Source organism: Monodelphis domestica, chromosome 2 (assembly GCF_027887165.1).
Source record: "Monodelphis domestica isolate mMonDom1 chromosome 2, mMonDom1.pri, whole genome shotgun sequence".
Taxonomy (NCBI): domain Eukaryota; kingdom Metazoa; phylum Chordata; class Mammalia; order Didelphimorphia; family Didelphidae; genus Monodelphis; species Monodelphis domestica.
This window is the reverse complement of record NC_077228.1, coordinates 450,524,077-450,551,598: the sequence shown is the minus strand read 5'-3', so window position 1 is coordinate 450,551,598 and position 27,522 is coordinate 450,524,077. Positions and strand designations below refer to the sequence as shown.

Genomic DNA, 27,522 nt, shown 5'->3' with positions numbered 1-27,522 from the left:
ACATAGAAATGAATGTCTTGCTATTATTTTCCCTACTCGTGGATGCTTTCTGAATGCTTTAGGCCAGAATAATAATCTCTTGCATCTAATGGTCATTGGAACTGGTGAAGAAAAAATGTCTTCTTCTAATTTTACCTTTATAGAGTCTTGACACAGAATGTAAGTGTAAAGAAAATGAAAAGTCTCACAGAAGCCTAGTATCTGACAATTGGTTATTAATCAAAAAAGATTGGCTTACTATTTAATATTTGTTATACTATTTAATCAGTATTTTCCTTATTTAATTTTATCTGTAATAGCCCATATATCAACAGCCTTGTCTAGTTGTTTTAAGTATGTACTCGTTGAATTTTATAAAGTATCATACTATCACAGTGGAAAGCTACTGATTATAAATAGTTTCAGGGAAGATGATATTCATATAAAATCTTCCATTTTCAATATTCTTGGTATTCAATTTTTTTCATAGTTAAATTCACCTGTAAATAAAACTAGATCTTATTTTATTGTGTTATAATTACTAGGACAATATGATTTACCCTGCAATGTCTAGTAATTTTAAAGAATTTAATTGTTTTCCTCACATATTGGTACAAGCTTAAATTCAATACTATCCTAATTTTAAAAACCCAAAGCAAATTATTCTCCTAATTAGTAAAAGAAAAACAGAAGAAAATGGTTCTTAATATTCAAGATAACCAAGTTTTGTCACTCGGGACGTACTAGAATGTTAGTGTACCAAAATCTATATAGCAAAACTATGCTTACTGGCCCATGGTCAATAGAGCATCCTCTTTTTTTTCTTTTTTACAGCAATGAATAAGGATTTATACTAAAATGATTATTCATTCTTGCCCCTTTCTCTGCCTTCTAACCAATGGGAAGCAACATGTGATATTAGAACAGATTTTCTAAAATGAATCTTAATTGTCCCAAATGGAAATTGAACTGAGGTCTTGGGCTTCACTAATTCAACTATTCCATATTCCATTACAGTGTCTAAGCCCTCTGAAAAAGCCTTTGAGAATGTTCTTCTGCATTAAATAATCTTTTCTCCCAAAAGTTCAAAAGAATCTGGATGTAGCTGATCATAGAGAGAAAAGACTACAAAGTGAGACTAAATTTGTCCTGTTGAAGTGTCTACTTTGTAGAACTAGACACCAAACCTGTGATTTCATTGAAAAAAGAGTTTCCAGATGAGGAAATTCTCTCAAACAAATGTCAATTTCTCTGTGACTTAGTTTCCTTGAATCATGAAAGGTAAAGTGATTTGTTTAGGATTATATATCTAGTATATGTCCAGAGGACTTCTGAAACCAACTCTTTATTTATAGGCATGAGAGTAGGATAACCAATTCATTGAGTCTTTCATTATGACCTTAATGTTTCAGATTATAGTATGCTGAGAATTAATCAGGACTGAATGGATTTCTAAAAACCCCTTTCTTCCCTCCCTGCCTTCTCCAAGTAAATAGCTAGCTTTTAACACTTTGGGACTGAGAGTCTCTGCTTCCTTACACTGTTCCAACACTCAGTTCTTTGCAATTCTCCCATGTGTGAAGTAGACACCTGCAGAAAGTAGTTCCATCTGTCAGTCACAGTGTGTAACCACAATTCTAGAATTCCAATTTGCATAGGTCTTGCTTTGTTAAAAAAAAAAATACCCAGAGACTAAGAAGCTTTCAGAATGATGGGAGGGAAAGGAATCAGAGGGGAACCAGCAGGGAAAGAAGAAAGAGAGATGATGAAAAGAGTCTAAAATAAATGTATTGGATAAAAGAGGTTTGGGAATTAATAGGGAGATCAATCTTGTCTTAATGGGGAAAATTAAATAGAGAAAGGGAAAAGAAGGAGCTGAGGTGTATAGAGAAGGACTTTAAGAATGGACAAAAAGAGAGAGAGGGAAAATTAGCATTTATATTTTTCACCCTTTTAATGCAGTTTTTCCATTTCTTCCTTATTTCTCTCCATTTTTTGCTGTCCTCACCATACCAATATGCTTGTTACAAAATTCTAAATACCAGAAAATTTCGAATCTAACAGGGACTTCCAAGAGGTGACCAAAGTAGAGTTTCTGTATAGGGAACAAAAAAGGACCACATCTTCCTTGATAACCCCTTCTAAAATACTATAACCAAAATTATTGTCTTTGTCCTACAGTAGTACAAAATACCACTTCAGTTGCTGCTAACTGCATTTCTGAGGTATTTTCCTAGAAGAAAAAATGTTTCAAAATGAGTTAAAATGTGTGCCTGGTAGATGTATGTTATGTTTCAGTTTCTACAGTCATTATTGCTATATTCAGCTGAATACCATGTCAACCAAATGCTTTTAAGGTTCAAGAACTGAAAACTGCCAGGTCTGGCAGACATCTTCAGTAACTGAATAGATACTCCCCCCCCATCCCAAATATATCATATTACACTTATGAGATTTCAGAATATTGCTATCTTGATATCCCATCCAAACTGTCATCTTTTGTATTCAAATAATCCTCTCCTTGACCCTTTGTATTTCTCATCTTTTCCCCTCTGTCCCCAACTCTCATATTTTGTATGCTGTTTCTGTTTTCTTCTCCAGGCTAATCCATAAAGTATCAGTGTGTTCAATCTGATTGCTACTATCATTCGGCAATATTAAACAACCTTGCTTCTATTAGCCTTGAGACAATGGGTAGGGCAAAGCTTTCAGAAATGCCATCCTTGAGAAATTGATCCCAACAAGTATAGCTGGTCCTTTCATTTTATTTCACATTCACCCACACTAACAGAAGCAGAAATTTCCCTAAATGTATAAGGGGCAACCCAGGAATGATGGAAGATGTCAAAACCTTTGGGACCCAAGACTTTCCCCAAAACTCAAAAGTGCTGAATTCCAAATATCCTATAGGAGGCACATTTTCAGATGTTTTGTCCTAGTATTTATTTGAGAAAAGCTGGCTTTTACCTATGATATGATCTTTCTGGATATCCAAGTACTGATGTGGGCCACTAGACTGCAAGCAATAAATATTTGGTGCTAAGAGATGGTTCCTGCAATCTCTAGGACGTGTTTTGGGTTTTTGATGGTGGTGGTGGGGTATGTGTGTGTGTATGTGTGTGTGTGTGTGTGTAGTCTCCCAGTTGGTTCAGCTCCAAAGATCTCATTGTGAATCTACTTTTCTTTCATTAGAGGCATCAGGCAAGAAGTTGCTGCATTTCTACCTCTCCATTTCTCAAAAGTAAAAGTAGTAGAGGAAGAAAAGATGACCATATAGAGATAGGCATATATATATACATACATGTGTATATATTCCATGTGTGTGTGCATGTATATGTTTGTGTGCATATATATATATATATATATATTCTATAACTTTAAGGGGGCATTAAATTACCAAAAATATGATATTGTCAATGAAATGGAATGTTGTAATGGTTTAATAAGATAATAAACTCATTCTACAACTTGAGTTCATTAGATGAAAAAGTAGGCTACTCCCCAAATCTTTTACCCAATAATCTCAGGAATTTTTTATCTAGGGTTTTCTGATTGCACCAACTGAAATGTTAGTAAAGGAATCTCTTGGAGGTATTCAATATTTCATAAGCATTTAGACTAAATCAGTAGGAAATTTAAAAGTAAATGTTCAAATAATTATTTTGAATATATTATGCTTACTCGTACAGTGATAATATTTTTACATTAAAAAACTTTGAGACACTACAATCTTCAGTAGTATTCAGACTGGATATGCGCATAGGGGTACATGCTTACCTCATTGACCTGTCCCAGAAAAATCACATAGCAATAAATTCTAACATCCCACTCCCAGCTAGGGAAATCAGAAAAGGCTTCCTATAAGAGATGGCATTAAAACTGAGTTTTAGAGGAAGCTAAGAAGTATGAGAGGAAGAGATGAAGGAGAAATATTTTCCAGACATGAGAGGATGACCTGTGCAAAGGCTCAATAATGAAAGTTAGAATTTAGTGCATAATGGCTTTTTAACTTCAAACATAGAAATTTGCATTTTATCCTAGGAAGCTATGTAACCATGGAGGATAAGTCATTTAATCTCAGTTTCTTCGACAGTAAAATGGGGATGTTACCACTCAAGTTAACTGTTAATGATAGGAAGTCAATGGAGCTTCTTGAGTTAGGGAGTGATGTGTTCATTCATTTCCTTTAGAAATATCATTTCAACTACTGGGAAGTAGGGTTTGGAAAGAGAAAGACTGGAAACAAAGAGAATACTTGGGAAACTGTAATAATTCAAGCAAAAAGTGATGAAGGCAAGAATTAGGGAGTGGTCAAGGGAATGAATACAAGACAGATATTAAGTGATGATGTAAAAGCAGACAAGATTTGGGTCGAGCGAAAATGGATACCTAAGACTGTGATTCTGGGCAACTAGTTGGATGGTGGCACTCATGACAAAAACAGGAAAAATGGGGGAAAGATTTGGGGTTTGGGTAAATATAAGTTTTTTTTAGATATAGGCTTATAGACATAAATGTAAAAAGGACCTCCAAGGCCATCTAATCTAGTCCTTTTATTTTATAGACAAGGAAACTGAGGTCTAGGGAATATAAGTGACTTTTCCAAGGCTGACAAAGTCTATGGCAGACATGATTTTAAATCCTGATTTAGCCAAATCAAGACTAAAGTTCTGATTCACAAGTCAGTCTTCTTTCACTGGTCCTGGAGAGGATTACTTCCAAAGAATCACTGTGCAACCAAGAAGAGCTGACTTGAGCTGAAATGAAATGAAACCATTATAGTGAACTTTACACTTTGAATGGAACCCATTAGAGTTTTTTTTGTTGTATTGCTAACTAAAACTCTTTGAAATGAAATGTTTGTTATAAAAAGGAATTAATAGTATTCTTCTCTGCCAAGAGAATAACAAATTTTATAATATTTTAGGAAATTATATTAGCAGTGAAATTTTGATATATTTTTGTATTAATAAGGAGCCCCTGTGCTAGTAGGGCTACTCCTCACATCTGCAACATGGGAGTATTATTGTGTGTGTTGAAGGGAGGTAGGATAGGCATCTCTAGCCTCTTCTCCCCATACCCTCCTCCAAGAGAGATTATCTTTATTTCCAGGAGAGGAAGCAGGAGGTTGGAGCCAGACAGAGAAAGAGAGAGAGAGGGTTCCAGTTTAGAATTTTATCTATCTGCTCCCTCAAATATTACTTTTCTAGGTGATATGATTGGGTTCAATCTCATTTCTGATTTCTTTGTCATTATTTGAGGAAAGAGGTCCCCAAGCTTTATATCCAAGGTTTGACTCCTTTCCCATCATAAAATTGTTCTACAATGAATACACATAGCAAATAATGAAGAAAATCCATTTATCCAAACTGATAGCAAAACAGAAGTCAAAGAAAACATACATAAGAAAGTAAAATCAATATACCAAAAATACAGAGTTATCTCATTATCATTGGGAGCAAGATAACTCGGCTCAACAAAAGAAAGTGTCCTTGATCTTACCCAAGGAGAAATTCCTCAGTTTCTAGTGTAGCAAGCTGAAGACAGGTATATGAAAGAAATTTCCAGCCCCTCTGATGTTTTGCCAAAGTCTTTTTCTTCAACCCGAAATGGAGTTGTGCTCTTCCATCTTCCTTCTTGAAGCTAGAAACCAGAAGCACTCAAAGCAGCAAAGCTTGAAAAGGCTGAAAATGAATGGCACTTTCCTATTCTCACCAACTCAGCCCTGTCCCTCAAGAAGAGCAAGACATACATTGGCTGTTCATAAGGAGAGAATCTTCTACCTTGGAATGCTTTGAAGGCAGGAATATGCATCAGGCTTAGAATATGAACTGTTGGGAAAAAGGAAGGAAGGAAGGAAAGAAAGAGAGAAAGAAAGGAGGAAAGAGAAAGAAAGAGAAAAGGAAGGAAGGAAGGAAGGAAGGAAGGAAGGAAGGAAGGAAGGAAGGAAGGAAGGAAGGAAGGAAGGAAGGAAGGAAGGAAGGAAGGAAGGAAGGAAGGAAGGAAGGAAGGAAGGAAGGAAGGAAGGAAGAACATGAAGGGGAAACTAGGTGGTACAGTGGAGAGAGTATTGGACCTAGAGTCAGGAAGACCTGGATTCAAATCCAGACTTAAACACTTGTTAGCTGTGTGACCCTGATCAAGTCATTTAACACCTATTTTCCTCAGTCACCTCATCTGTAAAATGGCAATAATAATAGTACCTACCTCTCAAGGCTTTTGAGTAGATCAAAAGAGATTATAATTATAAATCTCTTCATATAATATTTGGCACATAATCATCACTATATAATATTAGCTATTATTAAGCACTGTGCTAAACACTTTACAAATATCATCTCCTTTGATCCTCATAGCAACCTAAGATTGTTTTACATTTGAGTGACTTGCTGAGTATTACATAGCTCTTAAGTATCTGGGGCCATATTTGAAATCACATCTTCTGGTATGTACAGTTTGATCTAGATGCATCCCCAGCTAACTTATCTTTCTCTGAGTCATTCTATGATTATTGACAAATCATGCAATCATGACATTTCAGAGTTTGAAAGGATCTTAATATTGAGTTCCCCTTAAAAGGGACCTTCAGTTCTTCTTTTCCCTCTACCCCTGCTTATCAATATTACTACTAAAAATTAATTCAGTTCCACCTGATGTGGAGTCTCATAAATGTGAGACATAATGAATTCATCTTACTAGGATATTTTCAACAATACATGAAAAAATTTGAATTATCATTTTTGTGAACAATTCAATTTTTTGTACAACTGCATCCTTAAAGTTGTTTTAGGGGAGAAACTTTTGATACTGAATGATTTATAACCAGTAAAATACTCACTAGGGAATGTTAATGGATTTATTGAAGTATATATTAGCATAAGTAGGGCATTTTAGTATTGGGGGTTTTTTAATAGCAGAGCATCTTTCTTTCAATATAGAAGAAGCAAGGATGAGTAGAAAGGGGAAAAATGATATATCATAATTTGTTAAAATAAAGATTCATCTGATAATGATGCTGAATTTTTTTTAGCTTTAGCACTGGAATAAAGCTTTCAAGTAGGAAAGCAAGGTTCCTTAGGTATCATCCACTGCTTCTTGATAACTTGGAGACTGAGTTAGTCAAGTTTCCTTTATCAGACACACTACAGATAGTATACACAAAACCTTGTTGGTCCCTGTCTGACTACCTCTCTTTCAACTGGAGCCTAAGACTGACTGTCAGAAACAAATCACCTCTATAGGTAAGAAATGTTCCAGGAAATTCTGGAAGCAGGAAGAGAAAAGAGCCTTATAATATAGAAATCTATTGTTCCTTCATAAGCCTGGTAAAATACATACTTTGTGTACGTATATGATAAGTAATGATTTCTTTTATCCATTAATCAATTGTCTTTACAATTATTTCTTAACCTTTAAATATGTAATTTTTAATTTTCATTAAAAAGTAAAAAACAAAATAAAAAATTCCTATCTAATCATTTTCATCTCTTCCAAATATAAATATCTCAAGTTCCATAATCATGGTGGTTTTATGATTCTGTCTTATACTTTGAAGAATGAAAATCTAACTTGTGACTTTTGGAACTGAAAAGAAAATTATATTCCCTTCCTTGCTATAAGCTACATGGTGCACCATAAGATTAATTAAATAAGCACTTTTTTAGAAGACTCCTATGTGACTAGCACTTGTAGGCACTGTAGAAATATGGGCAAAAAAGGAAGCAATCCCCAACCTGAAGGAGCACATATCCTACTGAAGGCAAAACCAAGTGACTGGTGGTAGAGGAAAATTAACTACAGAGGAAGGGAATCACTCAAAGTCTCCCAGAGGAGGTGATACTTGGACTAAACTTTGGTTAGAGCTATGGATTCCAAGAAAAGAAAATGAGTAGGGAAAGCAACAGTTTTGGAGAATAACAAATAGAAGTCTGGTTGGAACACTGTATGTGGGATGGCATAATATGAAGTATGTCTAGAAAGGTAGATGGAAGTCATTGTCATGTACTCTAAATAGCAAACAGAGGAATTTGTATTTCATCTATAGGAAATCGGGACCCACAGAAGTTTCTTGAGTGGGATGCTTTAGGAAGATCAGTTTGACAATTGTGTGGAAGATGGACTGGAGAGAAAAGAAATGAGATCAGGGAGACAATTAGGATGTTATTATTCTGTTTTGCTATCACTTCTTTGATACCCTCATGGATTTAAACGTAAGCTTCTCCATTGGGCTTTTGCTTAGAGTGACCCTTTTTGACTTAGCTCTTACCAGAATTTAGAACTTGCTCATCAAATTTTACTGTATTCTGGGCTTTGCTTCATTCACTGATTCAAACTGGTTTGTGTCTGTTACTCCAATATGTCTGTGGTAATGATGTCAAGGCTTTCAGCTGATTTCAATCAAGCTACTTAGCTGAAATTAGTGAATGATTCTGCAAGTTGTCTTTTATGTAACCTGTCTTATTTTATCACAAAAATGTTATTTACAAATGTAAACACTTTCTACAAATCAAATACCCTTCTTCATAATGCTTCTTTAGCAAAACTTCTTAATCTTTTTTGAAATACCATTTTCCCCCACAATCAGCCACAGCTGGTTGAGGGAAAATATTCATAAAATTGTTTTTTGGCACTTTTCCTAGGAAAAAAGAGAAATTTTAGGAAAAAACTGCTTCCACCGCCTACAATTTCACTACAAATTAGTCATAAATTCAATCAAAATTACCCCTGGATTTCATTGGTATAAAAAAAAAACTATTTTTGAATCTTTTCTGGGGCTTCTTATATGTAGCTATGTGACTGTTTGTAGAGGATAGCCCCATATCAGAAAATTGTATATTATTGGAATTTGCCTTGAACAACTCCAAGAATTATATTTGTACTTCTTGAATAACAATCAGGATAATTTTTTTAAACCCTCAACAGGGAATTATGCCCAGAGAGTTCTAAAATTATGTTTACCCTTAGACCCAACAATACTATTGTTACCTACAGAAATCAGGGAAAAAGGGAAAGAACCTATATGTTCCAAAATATTTATAGCAGTTCTCTTTGTGGTGGCAAAGAACTGGAAAACAAGGGATGTCCATTTGGGGAATGGTTGAACAAACTGTGATATATGATTGTGACATTGCACCATAAAAAATGATGAGAAGGTTCACTTTTTAAAATCTGGAAAGACCTACATTAAGTAATTAATAGTAAAAGGAGTACAACCAAGAGAACATTATATAGAGCTACAGAATTAATATTTAAAGAATAACTTGTGAATATCTACCTCTAGAGAAAGAATAATAAATAGAAACATGAAAGAATTTTTAAATATCTATATCTACATATGTATAGTCAAGTGATACCTTCAGTGGTGTGGAGAAGGAAGAGAGATGTAGAGATACTTAGGAATAAATTCTATTAATAAAGAAAAATAAAGAGAAAAACCCTCAACAGGCAACAACATTATCCCTAATCAAATAAAATACAAATAATAAGGACAATTATTAAGTCGTAAACCTGCTTTTCAAGAAATCTACTGTTAATTTATAGGATGAACAAGTATGACTAGACTATAGTAACTGTGAAAAAGATCTGAGAGTTTTAGTTAGCTATCAACTCATTATGAGTCAATGGTATGATATGGCAGAGTTATTATTTTTGTTGTTTTAAATAGAAGAGATTTTCTTCCAGTATTTAAAAAAGCAATGATAAGTGGAAAGGAAAAATGAATTAACAGATGTTACTACATTGAGGATTCTCTCCAACGTGATATTGACATTTTTTCTTTAGCAATAGTGTAAGCTTTTTTAAGTTAGGGAAGCAAAGTTCCTCAGCCTATAAGAATTCTCTTCTAAAGAAACTGGAGACTTTTTTGGTTAAGTTTCCTTTGTGACCACACTGTTTTTCCCTGCCTACCTGCCTTATTCCCCATTTGGGAGAGTTAATATACTTTGCTGAAATAAAAAAAGTATTCGGAACTAGGGAAGTAATGACCCGACTGTATTCTACTCTGTTAGCAGCACTTCTGGAGTATTATGAGCAGTTCTAGATCCTATATTTTAGAAAAACAGTAAACAAATATGAGTATGTCAAAAGGAACATAGTGTAAAAACCTGAAACAATTTCACAAGGGAATTGGTTAAAGGAAAAAAAGGATGTATAGCCTTGGAGAAGTAGAGATTAAAAGGAGACATAGTAGTTGTCTTCAGACACTTGAAGAAAACTTTCTTGGTAAAGTAAGCATAGACTTTTTTCTTGACCCCAGAAAGATAGACGAAGCCTTTGGTAGACATTGCAGAGAAGCAGCTTTAGTTTCAATATAAAGAAAGCTCTTCCTAACATGAGAGTTGTTCAAACCCATAATGGGCTTTCTTTGATTCACTAGCTATATTCAAGTAGAAACTGTTTGACCACTTGGTAGGAATGTTGTATAAAGCATCAAATGAAATAACGTAAGTGATGCCCTTTGAAAATTCTTGAGAAAAAGACTAAAGTCAATTGCTGCTACAAAGGTTTTTTGTTTAGGTAGACTAGATCTCTGGTATCAAACTCAAATACCACTACACCTTACATAAGGAAACCTCTGGGCCACATATTGACCTAGAAAATCACACACTAACATTATTTTTATTCTGTTGTATTTTAATATATTTTTTGTTAAATATTTCATAATTTCACTGGAGTGTAGAAGGGGTTTATTTGGGAGTATTGTAGGTTGGCTACATAATTAACACTTATGACTTTGTAGTTCTTCGAAGCCGCTTATAATTCTCAGAGTCTGGGTCTCTTTGACTTCTCAATGTAGGTACTTCTACTGATTAATGTCACTTGTAACTCACATATACTTTCTTCTTTTGGCTATACCCTGCCATAAATTCTCCATAGAGGATCTGCCCAACATTCTGGAGTCTTCTTCTAGATCTCTTTATATTTTGTGGATAGCAATGTGTGAATAATAACCAAAGTTAGTCATTCATTATCCCTTTTACTTCTTGGCTGGATCAACTCTTTTTTTTCTAACCACCCATTTCCTTGATGTTTTACATTATTCCTTATGTATAATTTATCAATGGTAGTAAGTTGCAGGACAATTAGGAACCTAGGATAGAGCACAGGGTCTGGAGTCAGGAAAACTTGAATTCAAATCTTACCTCAGACAGTAGCCATGTGACCCTGGGCAAGTCACTTACCCCATTTGCCTCTATTTCTTCTCCTACAAAATGAGCTAGAAAATGATATGACAAACCACTCCAGTAACTTTGCTAAGAAAACTCCAAATGGGGTCATGAAAAGTTGGAGACATGCCTGAAATGACTGAACAATAACAATATGTTGCAATATAATTAAGGCTTACTGTGGATCTACCCATTGCTCTTTGGTCACGTATAATTTTGATTCTTTGGAAATTCTGGAAAATATTCTTTTTGAAAAACATTTATAGCATGTAGGATATGTAATATGTCTTTGTTATGGTTAATCTACAAACCTTTGGACCCTTTCATTTTTATTCCTAAATAAAAATGTCCAACATATCATTTTTTGCCATTCTCCTCTCTTCCCACCTTACCATTAAAGGAAATCAGGAAAGAAACAAGTATTATTAAGCATTTACTATACATAAGGCACTGTGTTAAAATTAAAGATAAAGAATATCAAGAACTATGTTTATTTGATTTGGAGAATATCAGATTCTTCATAGTTTCTCATTTCAGTCTCTGTGATAGATGTTAGTATGTAAGCTACAATTATCTTGGCAGTCTTTTTACTTGTATTTTTTAGGAATACTACTGTGTGAGCTGAGCTGACCAAGTGGCTCATGAATGTGTGCTTTATTGCAATTGAGAGCACAGTGGAACCAATTATACCAACTCTTTTCAAAGTAGAACCTGTGAACCATCATCCTCTCATTTAGCTCCAATTTTGTTATTTTTTCTGTTTAATTTTTTTATAAGAATGTTGGTATTGGTGTGACTCAGTCCTTCAATAGTTTGTATCTTCATTGCTTATTTAGCAATGATCATTTTTAAAGAATTAAAAGTTAAATGAATGCTTATAGAAAAATTTTAAAAACTAGGTGGTTTTTAGTAACCTCGGCCCCTCTTTATTTTACCACTGTTACTTTGAAAAAGAAAAGGGCCTGGAGTGGGGGGGTCTCCATACAGATCTAGGGTTCATTCTGCTATAGAAAGATAGGATAGACAAATTGACCACAAAGATACATGTGTGTATATGTATGTACAGTATTTTCTTTTAAAAAGAACAAAGTAGTAAGTAAAAATGAGAATTGGTGATTTCAAAAGGTTTTAAGTGTCACTTAAGAGTGTTGCTATTCTTGTTACTCTTTTAAAGGATTTCTTGTCATAGTAAAATGAATAAAATTTAGCATAAGACTTCAGCCTGATATTTTTCAAAGCCTATCACTGGATGTTGGTCACACAAAAGATGCTCAATAAATAATAGGTTTTTAGTTAAATAAAGGAATGAGTTTTAAGATGGAATGTCTGAAAGTTGGGTATTTTTCTCATTGAGCAGAACATGGATGATGGCACTTTCCAAAGTGAAAAAGGGGAAGGTTCTAGAAGATGTTGGGGGATTTAATGTGAAAAAAATGCAATAAGGAATGTGAAAGGGCATAAATAGGTACAAATGAGAAACTTAAGAGACAAGGTGTCTGATAAAAACTACAGTGATCAATTCGTATCAGTAGTCATTTGCTTCTTTTTTTAAGGTTAAGATCATATTTTCCTGCCAGCAAATTCTTTTTGTTAAAAAAAGGGGAAAATTCTGGATTTCCTTGCTTCCTCTTGAATTTAATATGTTGCATTAAAATGACAATAAAAAACAATTTTATTTATAGTATATGTTCTCTCCCTCTTGCAGGAAGAAGGCATTGTGAAGGAAATCGACATCAGTCACCATGTAAAAGAAGGATTTGAAAAGGCAGACCCTTCCCAATTTGAGCTCTTGAAAGTTTTAGGGCAAGGTTCCTATGGAAAGGTGAGTTAAAGAAATCTTATATTTGCAGAGATTTTCTATAAAATTTCCAGAGTTCCACAAGGACATAAGGAAAATATTATATCGTTCTTATTGTTACTACTATTAGTAAACACATATTAAATTGGCAGTATTGGGAGTCTATATATAAAGTGATGGTTACTTTTTGTTTTAGTTTTTTACTTGGGATTTATAATTCTGAAAAATAATTCCTTATTATGTTCCTTTAACTAAGAGGAGGGAAACTTTTGAAAAAGAATCTTATTCCATGAAATACATAGTTCATTTCAGTATTGGTTAGGATTTTAAAATTCAGGTCAAGCCAATAAAAAATAAGGAGGAATTCTCAAAATCACCACTTTGCTCAAGACCATTTTTCTTCCTAAAAAACTCATAATTTCTCTTATTCATAGCCTGGGCTGATGAGATACCTTTGATAGACATCTACTATGTTTTGGAGAGACTTTTTTTCTCTTCTTCCTTACTTCTGGCCAAAAGTTTCAATTCCCCAATGTTTTCAGAGTTGTAAAAACATAGAGGAATCAAGGTTATCATTTTCCTTCATGGGGTGTTTCCTATAAAATAAACATTAGTGGCTATTCAGTCCAATACATACCTGAAAAAGAGTCCTAAGTAAAACATACATAAATGATCATCTAATAATTCATTGCTGGAAGACTTCTAGCAAGAAGGCATCCATCATTCCCAGAGACAACCCATTCCAAATGTGTATAGCTCCAATTGGTAGGAATTAATTTCTTAGCAATTTAGACTTGAAATAACTCCTGCCTGAATGTATGGATACTATCTCCTCCTATAAAGCTTCCCCATATAGACCACTTGGGTAGCACAAATGCCATAGCATTTTCTTTGGTCCACTATAATAACCATATAGATTCCAAAGAAAAGTTTGTGATTTACCAAGGTCCTGAAGCTATTTACCAAGAGTACCTATTAGGGTGAATAGATTATTTATACAATGCCAATTGACCTAGTTAATAACTAGGGAGGGAAGAGGGTATTTGTACAGATATTTCTATCATTAAAAAAAGACAAGAAAAAATTAAGTAAGAAGATAATTTTCATGGGGAGGGGGAGATTCTTTAGCCATTTACTTAAGATGGACTCAATGAAAAACTTTTCTAACATAGATCTAAAGTTACCAAATCTAAAAAAGTGGCATTTGATGATAAGATTTAAATATTGGAACCATATGAGCTAACATACTCTCTGAAGTCAGTAATACTATATTCTTCAGTTGTGCATCAACCATTCTCCAGAATACAACAGAGAATTTTTTTATCATGATTGAGACATTGTTTTTGACAGAGAAATTATTTTCCTAAAATTATAGCCTAAGGAATCCTTTGGAGTTTAGAATAGGACTACTCCTATTTCTAATTATTAATATCTAGATAGATAGTTTAAAAGCAAATCTTTTTCTTTATTTCAGCTTGGTATTGACATAGGGTAAACAGATGCTAGGTTTCTGTTCTCTGGTGCTTGCTCACACGATTTTGGCTTGTTAGTAATACATATGTGTGAACTGAACCAGTTTCCTTGGGAGAGCCAGTGTGGCCTCAAGTGTTTACTGTCTTTAGTTATATAAGTGGCAGCATTGTAGAGTTCAGGCATCCTTGTACTCTGCAGCTGTGAAGGTTATTTCCTGTCAGGAACTGAGAAAAAAAACAGGTGTCTAGAAGAGTGCCATGTCCATACTCCGTAGGCTCTCAGTAAATGCTTTTCAATTATGGTGACAGGTGGGACCATGGGACATCTAAAACGTCCCCAGTGACCTATTCATGTGTCATGGTGCTCTGGGTATATTTTGAGTATCTATCCTTTGTAGCCTTCTGTCAGACTGACAGCTGGCAACACATGGATTTCCGGAACATATGGACCTTAAATAAACTATGTACCTTAGGGCTAACTAACTCAAGTATAATAAGGTTGCTGACTTTGCAGAGCTGTTGTTCTTAAACATGTGCCTTTCTTCAGAGAACTTTGATGTGACAAAACCAGTATTGGCCCCTGTTGTTTGAATTGCAGGACCAGGGTTATGTTAATACTGTGTCTAATATCTTTTGAGCAACATGGTTATATTTTCTAACACATTTCCTCAGTGTCATCTATTTTTCTTTCCCCACAATAACAGCAAACATTTATTAAGCACTTACAATGTTTCACTGAGGATACAAATACAAGCGAAAAAGAAAGGCATTCCTTACCTGAAGGGAACTTAATAGGGGAAGACAAAATATTTTTTTAAAAGGATGAAAAGGAGGTCAAAAGTATACTTATGGATACATGCAGGAAAAGTCTGGTGAATGAAGAATGGCTGGGCTGGGCTGGGCTTTTTCCTCAAAATGGAAGTTCCAGGAATAACACTCCAGTGAGGTTACAGGGCGAGGGAGGAGTCTTTTTTTATATTCTGGTGCAGAGTAGAATATTTATTTGTGTAGAGCTATATTTGTGGAATAAGGATATGAAAATAGCCTTCCAAAATGACCTTCCATTAAGACAGACAGCTCCTTCTAAGAGAATAGGGGGCTTTCCATGGTTGAAGCAATACCACAAACTGATTGCAGTTTATTCTGCCATTTGCAAATGATGTCCTAGAAGAAAGGAAAAATGATTTTTTCTGAGAACCATAAATGAAACAATACAGAGATGCTGGGATGAGTAAGCACTTGTACTTTGCCTTGCAAATATCTGTCCTAACACACCTTTCAAAGGTTTCTCCCTTGGCATGGTGGTTGAAAGCAAATTGAACTCAATCCATTCAATATGCTAGAAACATCTTATCAATTGAGCAATCAGCACACACTGGCCAAAATGTCTATAAAATATCTTATGGATGAGGACGATAAAATGTTTGGTTCTATTAGCCTAGTGGCTGAATGATCCATGTACTTTTAGAGATGTTGCCTTTATCTCAAGGTTGAGTCCTATTTAGTATCTGATGTAAGAAGAGGTTGCGGAGATGCTTTCTGTACAAAGAGTAAATATAGGCCTAAGTCACTGGAGAATAATTTCCACTCTCCTGAATAAAATTGCCCTTGAAACCATTGCTGCTTAGATAGCTGCAATAGCAAGAATGAGGGGAGAGGAAAAGATACTCCCATTTTCCTCCTACCTATCCCAAAGCATAACATGCAGTTTCACTCTTAAAATCAATTACTATGTTGGGGTTTTTAAATAGTAATAACCATAACATTGTAAAAAATGAAATATGAAAGATTAAAAAACCCTAATCAACACAATAACTGAACATGATATCAGAGGACCAGTGATGAAGAATGCTACTGACCACCTACCAAACACATGTTGGACTCAAGAGATGGAAAGAGACATTCATTTTTGCACATGGCCAGTGCAAGAATGTGTTTTGTTTGGCCATGTATGGTTCTTTTAAGGACTTTGAGGGGTTTTTTTTTCCAGGATGAGAAATGAAAGAACACTATATACTTGATTATACATATATGCATATATAATTTAGCTAAATATCATTACTCTACTTATATAAGCTGAGCTGTAATCATATATAGGTATTTAAATTATAGTATAAAATACAATAAAGTAACTTTATATATACAAATATGTGGGTGTGTATATATAAAAATAGTCAAACATATACTGTTTCACTTCTCACCATAGGGGATATATATAAATATATATATGACAGATATATATCTGATATATAAATATATGTATGTATGTATATTGCTTTGGTTAAGAAGACCCAGCTTTTATTGAACTAATAAATAAGAGTAGGAGCTGGTTCTTTAAAAAAATAAAAAAGATAAAGTACTGGTTAATCTAATAAAAAAAGAAAGAAGAAAATCAAATTAATAGTATCAAAGATGAAAAGGACAAGCTCACTCTAATGAAGAGGAAATTAAGGTAATGATTAAGAAACATTTTACCTAATTATATGGCAATAAATTGATAATCTAGGTGAAATAGATGAATATTCACAAAACTAAAAATTACCTAGATTAACAAAAGATAAAAAAGAATACTTAATCCCATCAGAAGAAAACTCAGCTTATATAAGAAAAGTATAGTAATGATATTTAGCTAAACCCTAGTATAATGATACTATGTTCTAGTGGACGTCTGTAGTGATTTGAAGTGAGTAGCATACAAGTTGGTAGCACTAAACTGAAGAATAGGGACATGTTTTGATTATCTGCAATGAGTATATGTCTCACTTTAAGAAAAGCAATATATTAAAATCTGAAACTTATGAAATAATTGATGATTATTATATCAAGAAAAATTATTTGCCAAAATCGAAATTAAGGTTACCTTAATCAAGTTCTCCTACTTCCACAACATTACTAACATTTATTCTTTTCTCTTCCATCACATGTATATCTGCTTAACACAGGTTCTCGTCACCACTTGCCTGAACTCTTGCCCCTTAATTGGTCTCCCTGTGTATATAGCCTCTCTCCATTTCAATCCATGTTCCACAAAGCTGTCAATTAATGTCTTTAAAGCTTGGGATTGACCAGCAAATTCCTCTGCTCAAGAGTATAAAATCAAATACAAACACGTGTCTTCCTGGTATTTAAAACTCGTCACAGTTTAGCTCCTTACCTGTACATTATTTCCTTTCATGTACTTGGACTCTAGCCAAGCTGTTATATTTTCTGTTCTCTGTCCATAACATTCCAACTCTTGCTTCCATTACTTTGCATACTCTGTCCCACTTTCTGACTTTCCCATTTGATTTTTATCATTTTGTCTCAGTTTTCTGAAAGTGTTATTTTTTTTACCAATTGATCGTTTTTTTTAAAACCATTTGACCATTTTTACCAGTGGTTTTGTTTTTGTCTGTATATTCTCTTGTTTATCTCTGGAGCCCGAATCAGAATAGAGCAGGTAGCAAGGTGACAAAAAAAAAAGGAAGTAGAATATTCATAGCTGCATGTGTGGTAGATAAGGAACTAAACCTAGTTAATTCAACAGGTATTTATGAAGGGTCTGTTATGTACTCAGAACTGTGCTAGATCCTGTGGGTATTATTAAAAAGCAAAATAAACTACTGTTTCCACCCCTAAAGAGTAACCTAGATGAAAATGCAAAGTCTCTCTCTCTCTCTCTCTCTCTCTCTCTCTCTCTCTCTCTCTCTCTCTCTCTGTGTGTCTCTCTCTGTGTGTCTCTCTCTGTCTCTGTCTCTGTCTCTCTCTCTCTCTCTCTCTCTATATATATATATATATACACACATATATGTATGTATATATATGTGTGTATGTATGTATGTATGTGTATATGTATAGATATATACACATGTGAAGCACTTAGAAAGCAATAATGAAGTGGTTTATACAGTGGTTTAAAAGTTTTAAAAGCACTTTTCCCCATCACATCTATATTAAATAGGAGGTAATCATTACACATTTCTTTTTATAGAAAAGAGAAATGGGGCTCAAAGGCCATTTGTGTTTAGTTATACAGACAGTAAGAACCTAAGAGTTCTGGAGGACCAATGTAAAATCCATTGGTCTATTTGTTCCACCCTAGCATATAAGGTATTATATGATTCAATATCAAAATGTAATAAATTGTGGAGGGCAGAGAGATAAGGTGATCTAGAATAATCCAGGAAGATATCCCCTCCACTATCTCCATTGTCCTCTTCCTTTCATATTTACTTTTAAACAAAAATCAGGGAAGGACTCTTATTTTAATAAAGAGAGTGACTTAATAGTGTCATTTCAGCAGGGGAACATTTGTGGGCTAGGTAGCCTTTTAGAGCCTCTCAAATAATGCACATAGGCAGGAAATATTTTCTATTCTGAGGGAAAGCAGCTCTCAATCAGTTATGTTATTCAAGTTAATTAGTGCAATATGAAGGTTTGCTTTCTCTAAGCTGATTTCTTTTGAAGGAGGTGGTAATTATGTTAATGTCCTTTGAAAAAGCACAGGATCCCCAGTTGACTCATTGGTTTTAGAGGAGACTGTAGACCAACAGCAATCTTCCATTACTGAGAAATAGCTGAAAAGTTGCTAGTCAGTGTTATTTTGTGTTTGGCAATTTTGTTTATTTTAGTTATACATATTAGGGCATGGGACATTTTTAAGATGATGTGGCAGGTGGTCTAGTCTGCTCAATGTTGTACATTGTACTTATTACCTAATTCTCTTGCAATGTAGCATTATGAGTTGCTGAAATGACAATTTTTATAATGAAATGTGGGTGCCTATGAAAAGTTGCCTTTATTAGGTGCTACGGATTGAATGGCTATTTTTACTAAAATTGCTCCATGTTATTTGGAAGCAGTTTTCACCACCCAGGGTTTTTTTTCCAAATTATTCAAATAGGAAAAGGGAGGCAAGAGGAGAAAGAAATCCAATATATAACAACAAATGGGTGGTGATATTCAATGGGTCTGATAATGTAAAAAAAATGTCATCACTTCCAACTCCATTTGTGGGATTGTGATTTTTATTGTTCCTTTATGCTTTTTTGAGTTTTGCAAGGAAGACCCCAGTTATTTTTTAAAAGAATGTCTTCTTATTATTAACTATAGAAACATAAACAACTCTGAACATTTTCACATAAATGGTATGAAAAAAAAAGATTATATATAAAATGTTGAACTCTACTGCATAGTTTAACTATATAATAAATTTAACATGGTAGCACCAAAACTGACCTCATGTCAATTTCTCTTTCTGAACTTTTCTGACTTTTTTGTATGTTTTTTCCCAACATTTTATTGACATGATTTTCTTTTTTCATTTTTGCATTATTATCACTACCTACTTCTCCCTGTACCCAAATAATAAAGTTCTTAACAGTAACAGATAAGTAAAAGGAAAACAAATTCCCACATTTGACTCTAGGTTTTTATGGTTGGCTCCTTTTTCAGATTTGTGTTACCTATGACTTTCTGGACTCCTTTTCTACTTATTTTTTCATGTTAAATTGCAACTATTCTTTGTGGTATCTAAATTGGTAGATAATCCATAAAAAATCCTTTTCCTATTCATCTTCTATTTTAAAAACCTTTTCAATTAAAATTGCAAACTTCAAATATATTTTTGTTAGACTTTGTCGAGGTATACTCCATTTCTGGCTAGGAGCCCATAATTCCTTTATTTTATGTTGTGGTTCAGAAATCCAAAATTCATTTTCAAGTGACATCTTTTGACAATAGGTCTTTATTTTCCAGATTTGTCTGTTTTGAAGCCCTCACTTTTGATTTACCAAAGATCTTCATTTTCTTCTTGAAGTCTAATCAAGTATTAGCAACCATTGGTGATTTCTATGTTCTTGAAGATGGTACTTAAAAGACTAATCAGTGACCTAGAAGCTCTTCTGATAGATTACATACACACTAAGATTATTTTAGATCTGTGACTTCAGATGTTCTTTGTAGAATTTGTTCAGTCATTCACAGCCATGAGCTTGGACTAAAAGAAGAACACAACTTCAGTCCAATTATTTCTTTCAGTAGTACTGGGAGCATGGTTTGGTGGGAAAATCTAGAGTCAGAAGACCTGGGTTCAATACTGATTCTGGTATTGACTACCTATGTAATGTTGGCCATCACTCTATCATCCTGGGTCTCTTTATTCATCTATAAAGTGAAGGGTTTAGTTAGACCAGACCATCTCTGGGGTTCCTTGCAGCTCTAGATCTTATTAATGGAATAATTGGTTTAAAAAGAAAAGAAAAATGAAAAAATTTTACTAAAATTATCTGTCGAGATTTGCTGAATTATTTTTTAATTAATAACCTTTTGTTTTCTCTCCCATCTACCTCCAGAAAGATAGAGATGGAGAGAGAGAAAGGGGAGTGGGAGGGAAGGAAGGAAGGAAGGAAGGAAGGAAGGAAGGAAGGAAGGAAGGAAGGAAGGAAGGAAGGAAGGAAGGAAGGAAGGAAGGAAGGAAGGAAGGAAGGAAGGAAGGAAGGAAGGAAGGAAGGAAGGAAGGAAGGAAGGAAGGAAGGAGAATAAAAAGTCCTAGTAACAAATATGCATACTTAAGTAAATCACATTTTTGCAGTCTTTGCTCAAATTTTCTCTCTATATTAGCACACTCAGAAGGTAGATACCACTCTTCCAGCATAAGTTCCCTGTAATCAATTGGTGATTGCATTAATCAAAAAGTTGTTCATTTTTATAATATTATATAAATCATTTTCCTATGTCTGCTTACTTCACTCTGCCTCATTTGAAGAGCTTCTAAGGTTTCTCTAAAACTAGTCATTTCATCATTTCTTATGGCACAACCATATTCCATTCCATTCTTAGGCCAAGCTTTATTTAGCCATTCCCAAGCTAGTGGATAGCTCTTAGTTTCCAGTTCTTTGCTACCACAAAAAGAACTGTTATAAATATTTTTGTACAAATAGGTCCTTTACCCTCTTTCTCTGATCTCTTTAGGTGATAGTCCTTAGTCATACCACACAGAATACCCTATTCATTTATGGGTAATGTGTAATGTGGACATTGACTGGCCTTAGTAGTAGTGTTGTTGGATCAAAGGGAATATAAGACCCCACTTAAAGAAGTTATTTATTCCTTTATAGCTACTCTGCTTGTAATTAGGATAAACTGCACCAAAATAAGTGGTGGTGCCTTGATATCTCATAGTATGAATGACAAAGCACAAGTCCTAATCTAAAATATAGTTCGTTTGAAATGTACCTGGAGTTTTTGGTGGACTTTAATCTTGGATAGGTGTCAGGATTGCATGAGGATTAAGCAGGTGATAGTCCTTAGTCAGACCAGGTAGAGTACTACATTAAATTATAGACACCAGTGTGTATTATAGACATTGATTAGTTGGAGACCATCTAGAATAGGGCAACCAATATGGAGAAGGGCTTTGAGTCCACATCATATAAGTATCTGTAGAAGGGACTAGGGATGTTGAATCTTTGTTAAGTCATGTCCAATTCTTTTTGATCCCACTTAGGGTTTTATTTTTCCTTTTCCTTTCATTAAAAAAACAACAAACCTTTGCCTTCCTTCTTAGAATAAATACTGTGTATGGATTTCAAAGCAGAAGAGCAATCAGGGCTAGGCAATGGGGGTTAAGTAACTTGCCCAGGATCACACAAATGGGAAGTATTTGAGGTCAGATTTGAACCCTAGACTTATAGACCTGGATCTCAACACACTGAGCCACCTAGATGGCCTTCATTTAGCATTTTCTTGGCAAAGATTCTAGAGTAGTTTGCCATTTCCTTCTCCAGTTCATTTTACAGATGAGGAAACTGAGGTCAACACAGTCATATAGTAATTAGTGGCTGCTGAAAAATTCAGACTCAGGTCTTCCTGACTCAAGACCCAGCATTTTATCCACTACTATTGGCTATTGTTGAATCTAGTGAAGAAAATACTCAGGCATGACATAATTTTCTTCAAGGATTTGAAGGGCTCTAAAGTAGAAGTGGCATTAGACTTGTTCTACTAGTTCTCCCAGAGCAGAAAAGATGCAATGGGTAAAAATTCCCAAGAGGCAAATTTAGGCTTGATTGTAGGGAAAAAAATTTCTAATAATAAGAGTTACCCAAAAGTGGAATGTATTTCCTCAGAATGGAATGGGTTTCTTTCAAGAAATGGTAGGATGACCACTTATTGGTTTTGTTATAGAAGGGAGTCTTTCCAATGACTAGATGGCCCTTCCAATCCTTAATCTCTGGTTGTATGTGATTTTGTCATACCAGAACCATTAATTTTCCATCCTGCTTAAGATACTCCATCTGTAGATTCTGGGCATTTTCATTGGATGTCCCCCATGCCTGGAATTCTCTTTTCATCTCTGACCCTGCATTATTTCAAATTGCAGCTAAAATTCCATCTTCTATAGGAAACCTTTCCCAATCTCTCTTAATCCTACTGCCTTCTCATTGTTTATTATCCCCAATTTAACCCATATTCATCTTTTTTAAGCATAGTTATTTACATGCTGTCTCCTATTAGACTCTGAGTTCCATGAGAGCAGAAACTGCTTTTGCTTCTTGGGGTTTTCTGGCCTTTCTTTTTATTTCTAGTATTTGGCACACTGCCTGGTACATTGTAGACACTTAATAAGTGCTTGTTGACTGATTGACCTCATATCCATTTTTAAGTTAAAAAATAGGACCATATTAACTTCTTTATTAAAACCACAAAATGTAAGCAGTGACATTATAAGTAATTTGATTTCAACCAATGATAAAATTAGAGTAAGATTTAAAGAAATATGATTCAATATTTTTTCATCATTTCTTAATCATTTGCTACTAAATCCAATCCTGACTTTCTTGTTAGGCTTGAAGAGAATGCTTATTTTTCCACTTATCCTTTCTTTACAATGGATACATACATATATACAATGGATACACCTGCAGGACCAATTACTACAGATATTTTCTCTTCTTAGGTGTTTCTTGTAAGGAAGATCAAAGGTTCAGATGCTGGACAGCTTTATGCCATGAAAGTTCTTAAGAAAGCTACACTAAAGGGTAAGATTTCTTTTTTTCTTTTCAATTTATTTTTAAACATTTTTCCATGTTTACAAGATTCATTTTCTTTCCCTCCCCCCTCCCAGAGCTGACAAGCAATTCCACTGGGTTGTACAAACTTTATCACTTGATACCTATTTCCCTATTATTCATTTTTGCTATAGAGAGATCTTTTAAAGCCTAAACCCCAAATCACATACCTATATGTACACGTGATAAGTGATGTCATATGTTTTGCTTTTGCATTTCTACATCCATAGTTCTTTCTCCCAATATGGATAGCATTCTTTTACATGAATCCTTCAGGAGTGTCCTGGCTTGTTGCATTGCTACTAGTAGCAAAGGATAAGATTTCTGAAAATTGAATGATATGTTCAGTTGTTTACTGCTGTACATTCTACTTTGCTTTTTGGCTGTGGGAAGTATATGGTGTATTAAGTTTTGGAAACTTCTAGCAGCAATAATTAAAACAATATATACACTTCTGGCATGCTTCCCTTGATTGGGAGTAAATAAACAGTATTGAAAGCAAGTTTGTGGATGTTGAGAAGATTTTCTACTATCAATCATTTTTAGAAAACATTTCAACAGAGTACCCACACCCTGTTCCCTTATGTTGAGCTTATACAGTTGCTTTTCTAGTATATAGTAGCATTTTTAAGAACAAACAAAATTCAGGAAGGGAAAAAGGCAAGTTGTTGGGATTGTACGAGGTATCATAAATCAGCCTAACAAACACACGTCAGTGCCTTGCTCAGTGTACAATGAAATAGGCTTCATCATTTCTGTTGTTCTCCCTTCTAATGCCTGTTGTCAGGTTCGGGAAATGTAACTCAATGACTTTTAATTCAGATTTATTTCTTCTTTGTGAATGTAAGAGCATTCAAAGGAAACAAAACAACAATGTTTATATTAGCTAAAATCCTGCTGTTTACTTCATCGTCAAACATTAATTGAATATCTATAATGCTTAAGACACACTATTAGGATTGTGAGTTGTCCAAAGTAGAATAAAATTTGTCCTGTCTCCTGAAGGAACTTATCACCAAATTGAAATTTCTCCAAAAGAGAAAGTCTACTATAAAAACAAGCCTTAGTCAGGGGAGCAGAATTAATTGAAAGAAGCAAGAAGTAGACAACCACTAATTTCAGATATGTAGCAAGAGGAGAGGAGAAAAGGGAAAGGAAAAGAACTGACTAAAAGTTGTATTTTTTTACTTCAGTTTATTTTATTCCTTTTGTCTTTTGTATAATGATCATTTCCCAGTGTACCCTGTAGCCCCATAGAACTCTCTCTTGTAACTCTTTTGTTTTTCTTTTAAAACAATTGAGCAAAACCAGCTACCACATTATTCACATCTCAGAGAAAATACAATATCCAACATCTGTAGTTTTCCTATCTTCTGTCTGTAAAGGATGGTGTGTTTCAATACTGCCTCTGGTGGAAGTTGCTTTTCTGGAGATTTTTATCAGATAGTAGTTTTTTCATTAGGTCTTTGAAAGGAATATGCTGCTCACAAATCAAATATACTCTGGGAAACAGTACCACAAGGTAACTGTAGAAAAAGCACAGAAACATAGCAGGAGCCACATCTGTGTCAAAAGTTTGAAAAGCAGTAGAATATATCACAAATGAAGGGAAGAAGTGTGACTGAGCCATTGAAATTGCCCAGTAGGCTTGTGATTTTTCCCATAGAAAGTGAGAATAGAACCTCAAAGGAGGAAGCAGCTTCTAGTATTCGGCGGACTAAGAATAGGCACTAGTGGGAGAAAGGAAATCCAGTACTAGTCATGGAAAGAAGGGACAAGACCTGGGGTTGGCAACTCCTTGCTAAGACCTGCTGAGGCAGCCGTATGCCAACCTGACATGCGGGATCAGGAAATATACTGTCCTTCGAGGGCAATAATCTAAGATCTTACAGAAAATTTACTGAGACTTTTCAGAATGAACCCACCCAATTAATTGGACTAATTAAATAAAATAACTTACTAGTTAGTGATTCTTTTGTGGGGAAATGATACTATCAGAAATAACCTAGGAAGAACACCTAGAGATGGTGAAGAGCTGGGCAAAAAACTTAAAAACTTTAGGTGCACATGTGATGTTTGTCTCACTACTGCCAAAGGAAGGTGGGAGCTTCAGAAGAGATCCTTTTATAGTAATAATAATAGCAGCTTGCATTGCCTAGCACTTTAAGGATTACTAAGTGCATTCTTCTCAACAATGCTATGCAAGTGTTATTTGACAGTTTGCAGATTAGGCAATTGAGGTTCTAAGAGAACTGTTTCCACAGACACATAATTAATAGGTATCTGAGGCAGGATCAGAACCCAGGTCTCTTCCTGCAAGTCTAATGTGTTATCCAATTTACCATATTGATCCTCAAATGAATAGCTTGCTAAGAAGATTGTGCCAAAGACTTTGATCTAATATATGGAAAAAGAGACTCTTGACCAGAAATAGATTATATCTAATAATAATATATTTAGCTAGAGATTTATAGACCAAATCAAGAAGATTTTGATTGAAAATGTAGAGGGGGGAGGAAAACTTCCCACATATATGCACCAAACCAAATGTTACTGATAGTAATGAGGACAATATAGGAAGAACATCAGAAGAAAGATGAGTTAATTCACAAAAGATGCAAACAAAAAAGAAATGTAGTACTAATATTCATGAATTCATATGGCTTTAAATAAATGTGAAAAGTATGAGTAATAAATTGAACTAGAAATCTCACTATCTCAGGGGCAGCTGGGTAGCTAGGCCTAGAGACAAGAGGTCCTAGGTTCAAGTCTTGTCTCAGACACTTCCCAGCGGTGTGACCCTGAGCAAGTCACTTAACCCCCATTGCCTAGCCTTTACCACTCTTGGAAGGTAAGGGTTTTAAAAAAAGAAAGAAAGAAAGAAATCTCACTATCTGATACAAAGAGAAAAATACAGCCTCATAACTATTACTGAAACTTTGTGGGATAAGATTCATGTCTATAATATGGAAGTAAATCATTATACCTTTTTCTCTTTTATTTACTTTTTTATTCAAAGATATTTCATTCTCCCAATTACATGTAATAATAATTTTCAGCATACATTTTTCAAAATTATAAGATCCAAACACTCTCTTTTTCTTTCTTTTCCCACCTCCCACATGGAGATGACAAGCAATTTGGTTTACATACAATTCCATATTGCAATTAACATTTTTAAAAAGGAACAGGTTAGATTTTTTAAAATACTGCTGAGTAACCTCAATAAAGCTACTGTGAGAAGATCCAAAAAAACAGGGGGGGGGGAAGCATGGCAAAGAATCTTTGAGTGAAGATCAAGGGATGGAGAAATAGTAGCTATCTAAGGTGTCCCAAAAATCTTTTCAGTTTTAAACTATTCAACTTATAAGGTTTAATGAAATTAAACTTAGGAAAATTAAAGCTATTTAAGGTACTAAAGCTGAAAACTGTGTGGAGTTTGGCGATGCTCTGTATAGTGGTAGTTATAGAGCATCAATGTAGGAAAAACAGATAATTGAATTCAGATAATAATTCTGACACTGATGTATGATAGATGGCAATAAAAGGAAACTTCAGCTATCTAAACTCCTGGTGCTTTGTCTCTGCTAAAACAAACAAATTAAGCACCTTATGAATTGCTGCTTTTCCTTGACAACAATTTCATTCATTAAAAGATAAAGGATATAAAGGAAGCAGTTCTTCCAGATCTGATTCTTACTAAGAGAGAGGGCATTATTTCTGAAGAAACCTGTGGTTCTGCCTAATATGAAACTTTGCATCTGTACCAAAGGAATAGAATAAAAGTGTAGCCTCCCAAAGCAACTGGAAAGTCATTCCACCTTGCTCTCATCCCTTCCCAAGTCTTTTATTCCACCATGGAGGATACTTTGTAATGACTAAAAGGTCTGACTTTGTCATGAATCCTGATAATTCAGCCCTAGATTCCTCACTCTCCAGTAGTTCATTAGAACTCTTTGCTGAGGACTTAGTCTTATCACATAATTCCTTGAGCAGTGTACTCCGACTTTATGAATTAGTTATTATGATGTCGAAGCTCTATATAAGCTGTCTGATAA

The 27,522-nt window shown here is 34.5% G+C and overlaps 1 protein-coding gene across 4 annotated transcripts in view; it reads left to right on the top strand.

Annotated features, from left to right (window-relative positions):
• RPS6KA2 (ribosomal protein S6 kinase A2) overlaps nucleotides 1-27,522 on the top strand; it is a 563,997-nt gene that overhangs the window by 375,834 nt on the left and 160,641 nt on the right. For all 4 annotated transcript variants that reach the window (XM_001371705.4, XM_007484888.3, XM_007484886.3 and 1 more), the window contains 2 exons: nucleotides 12,850-12,966; nucleotides 23,353-23,434. In XM_001371705.4, the coding sequence (XP_001371742.1) occupies nucleotides 12,850-12,966; nucleotides 23,353-23,434 (199 nt within the window). The remainder of the gene's footprint in view (nucleotides 1-12,849; nucleotides 12,967-23,352; nucleotides 23,435-27,522) is intronic.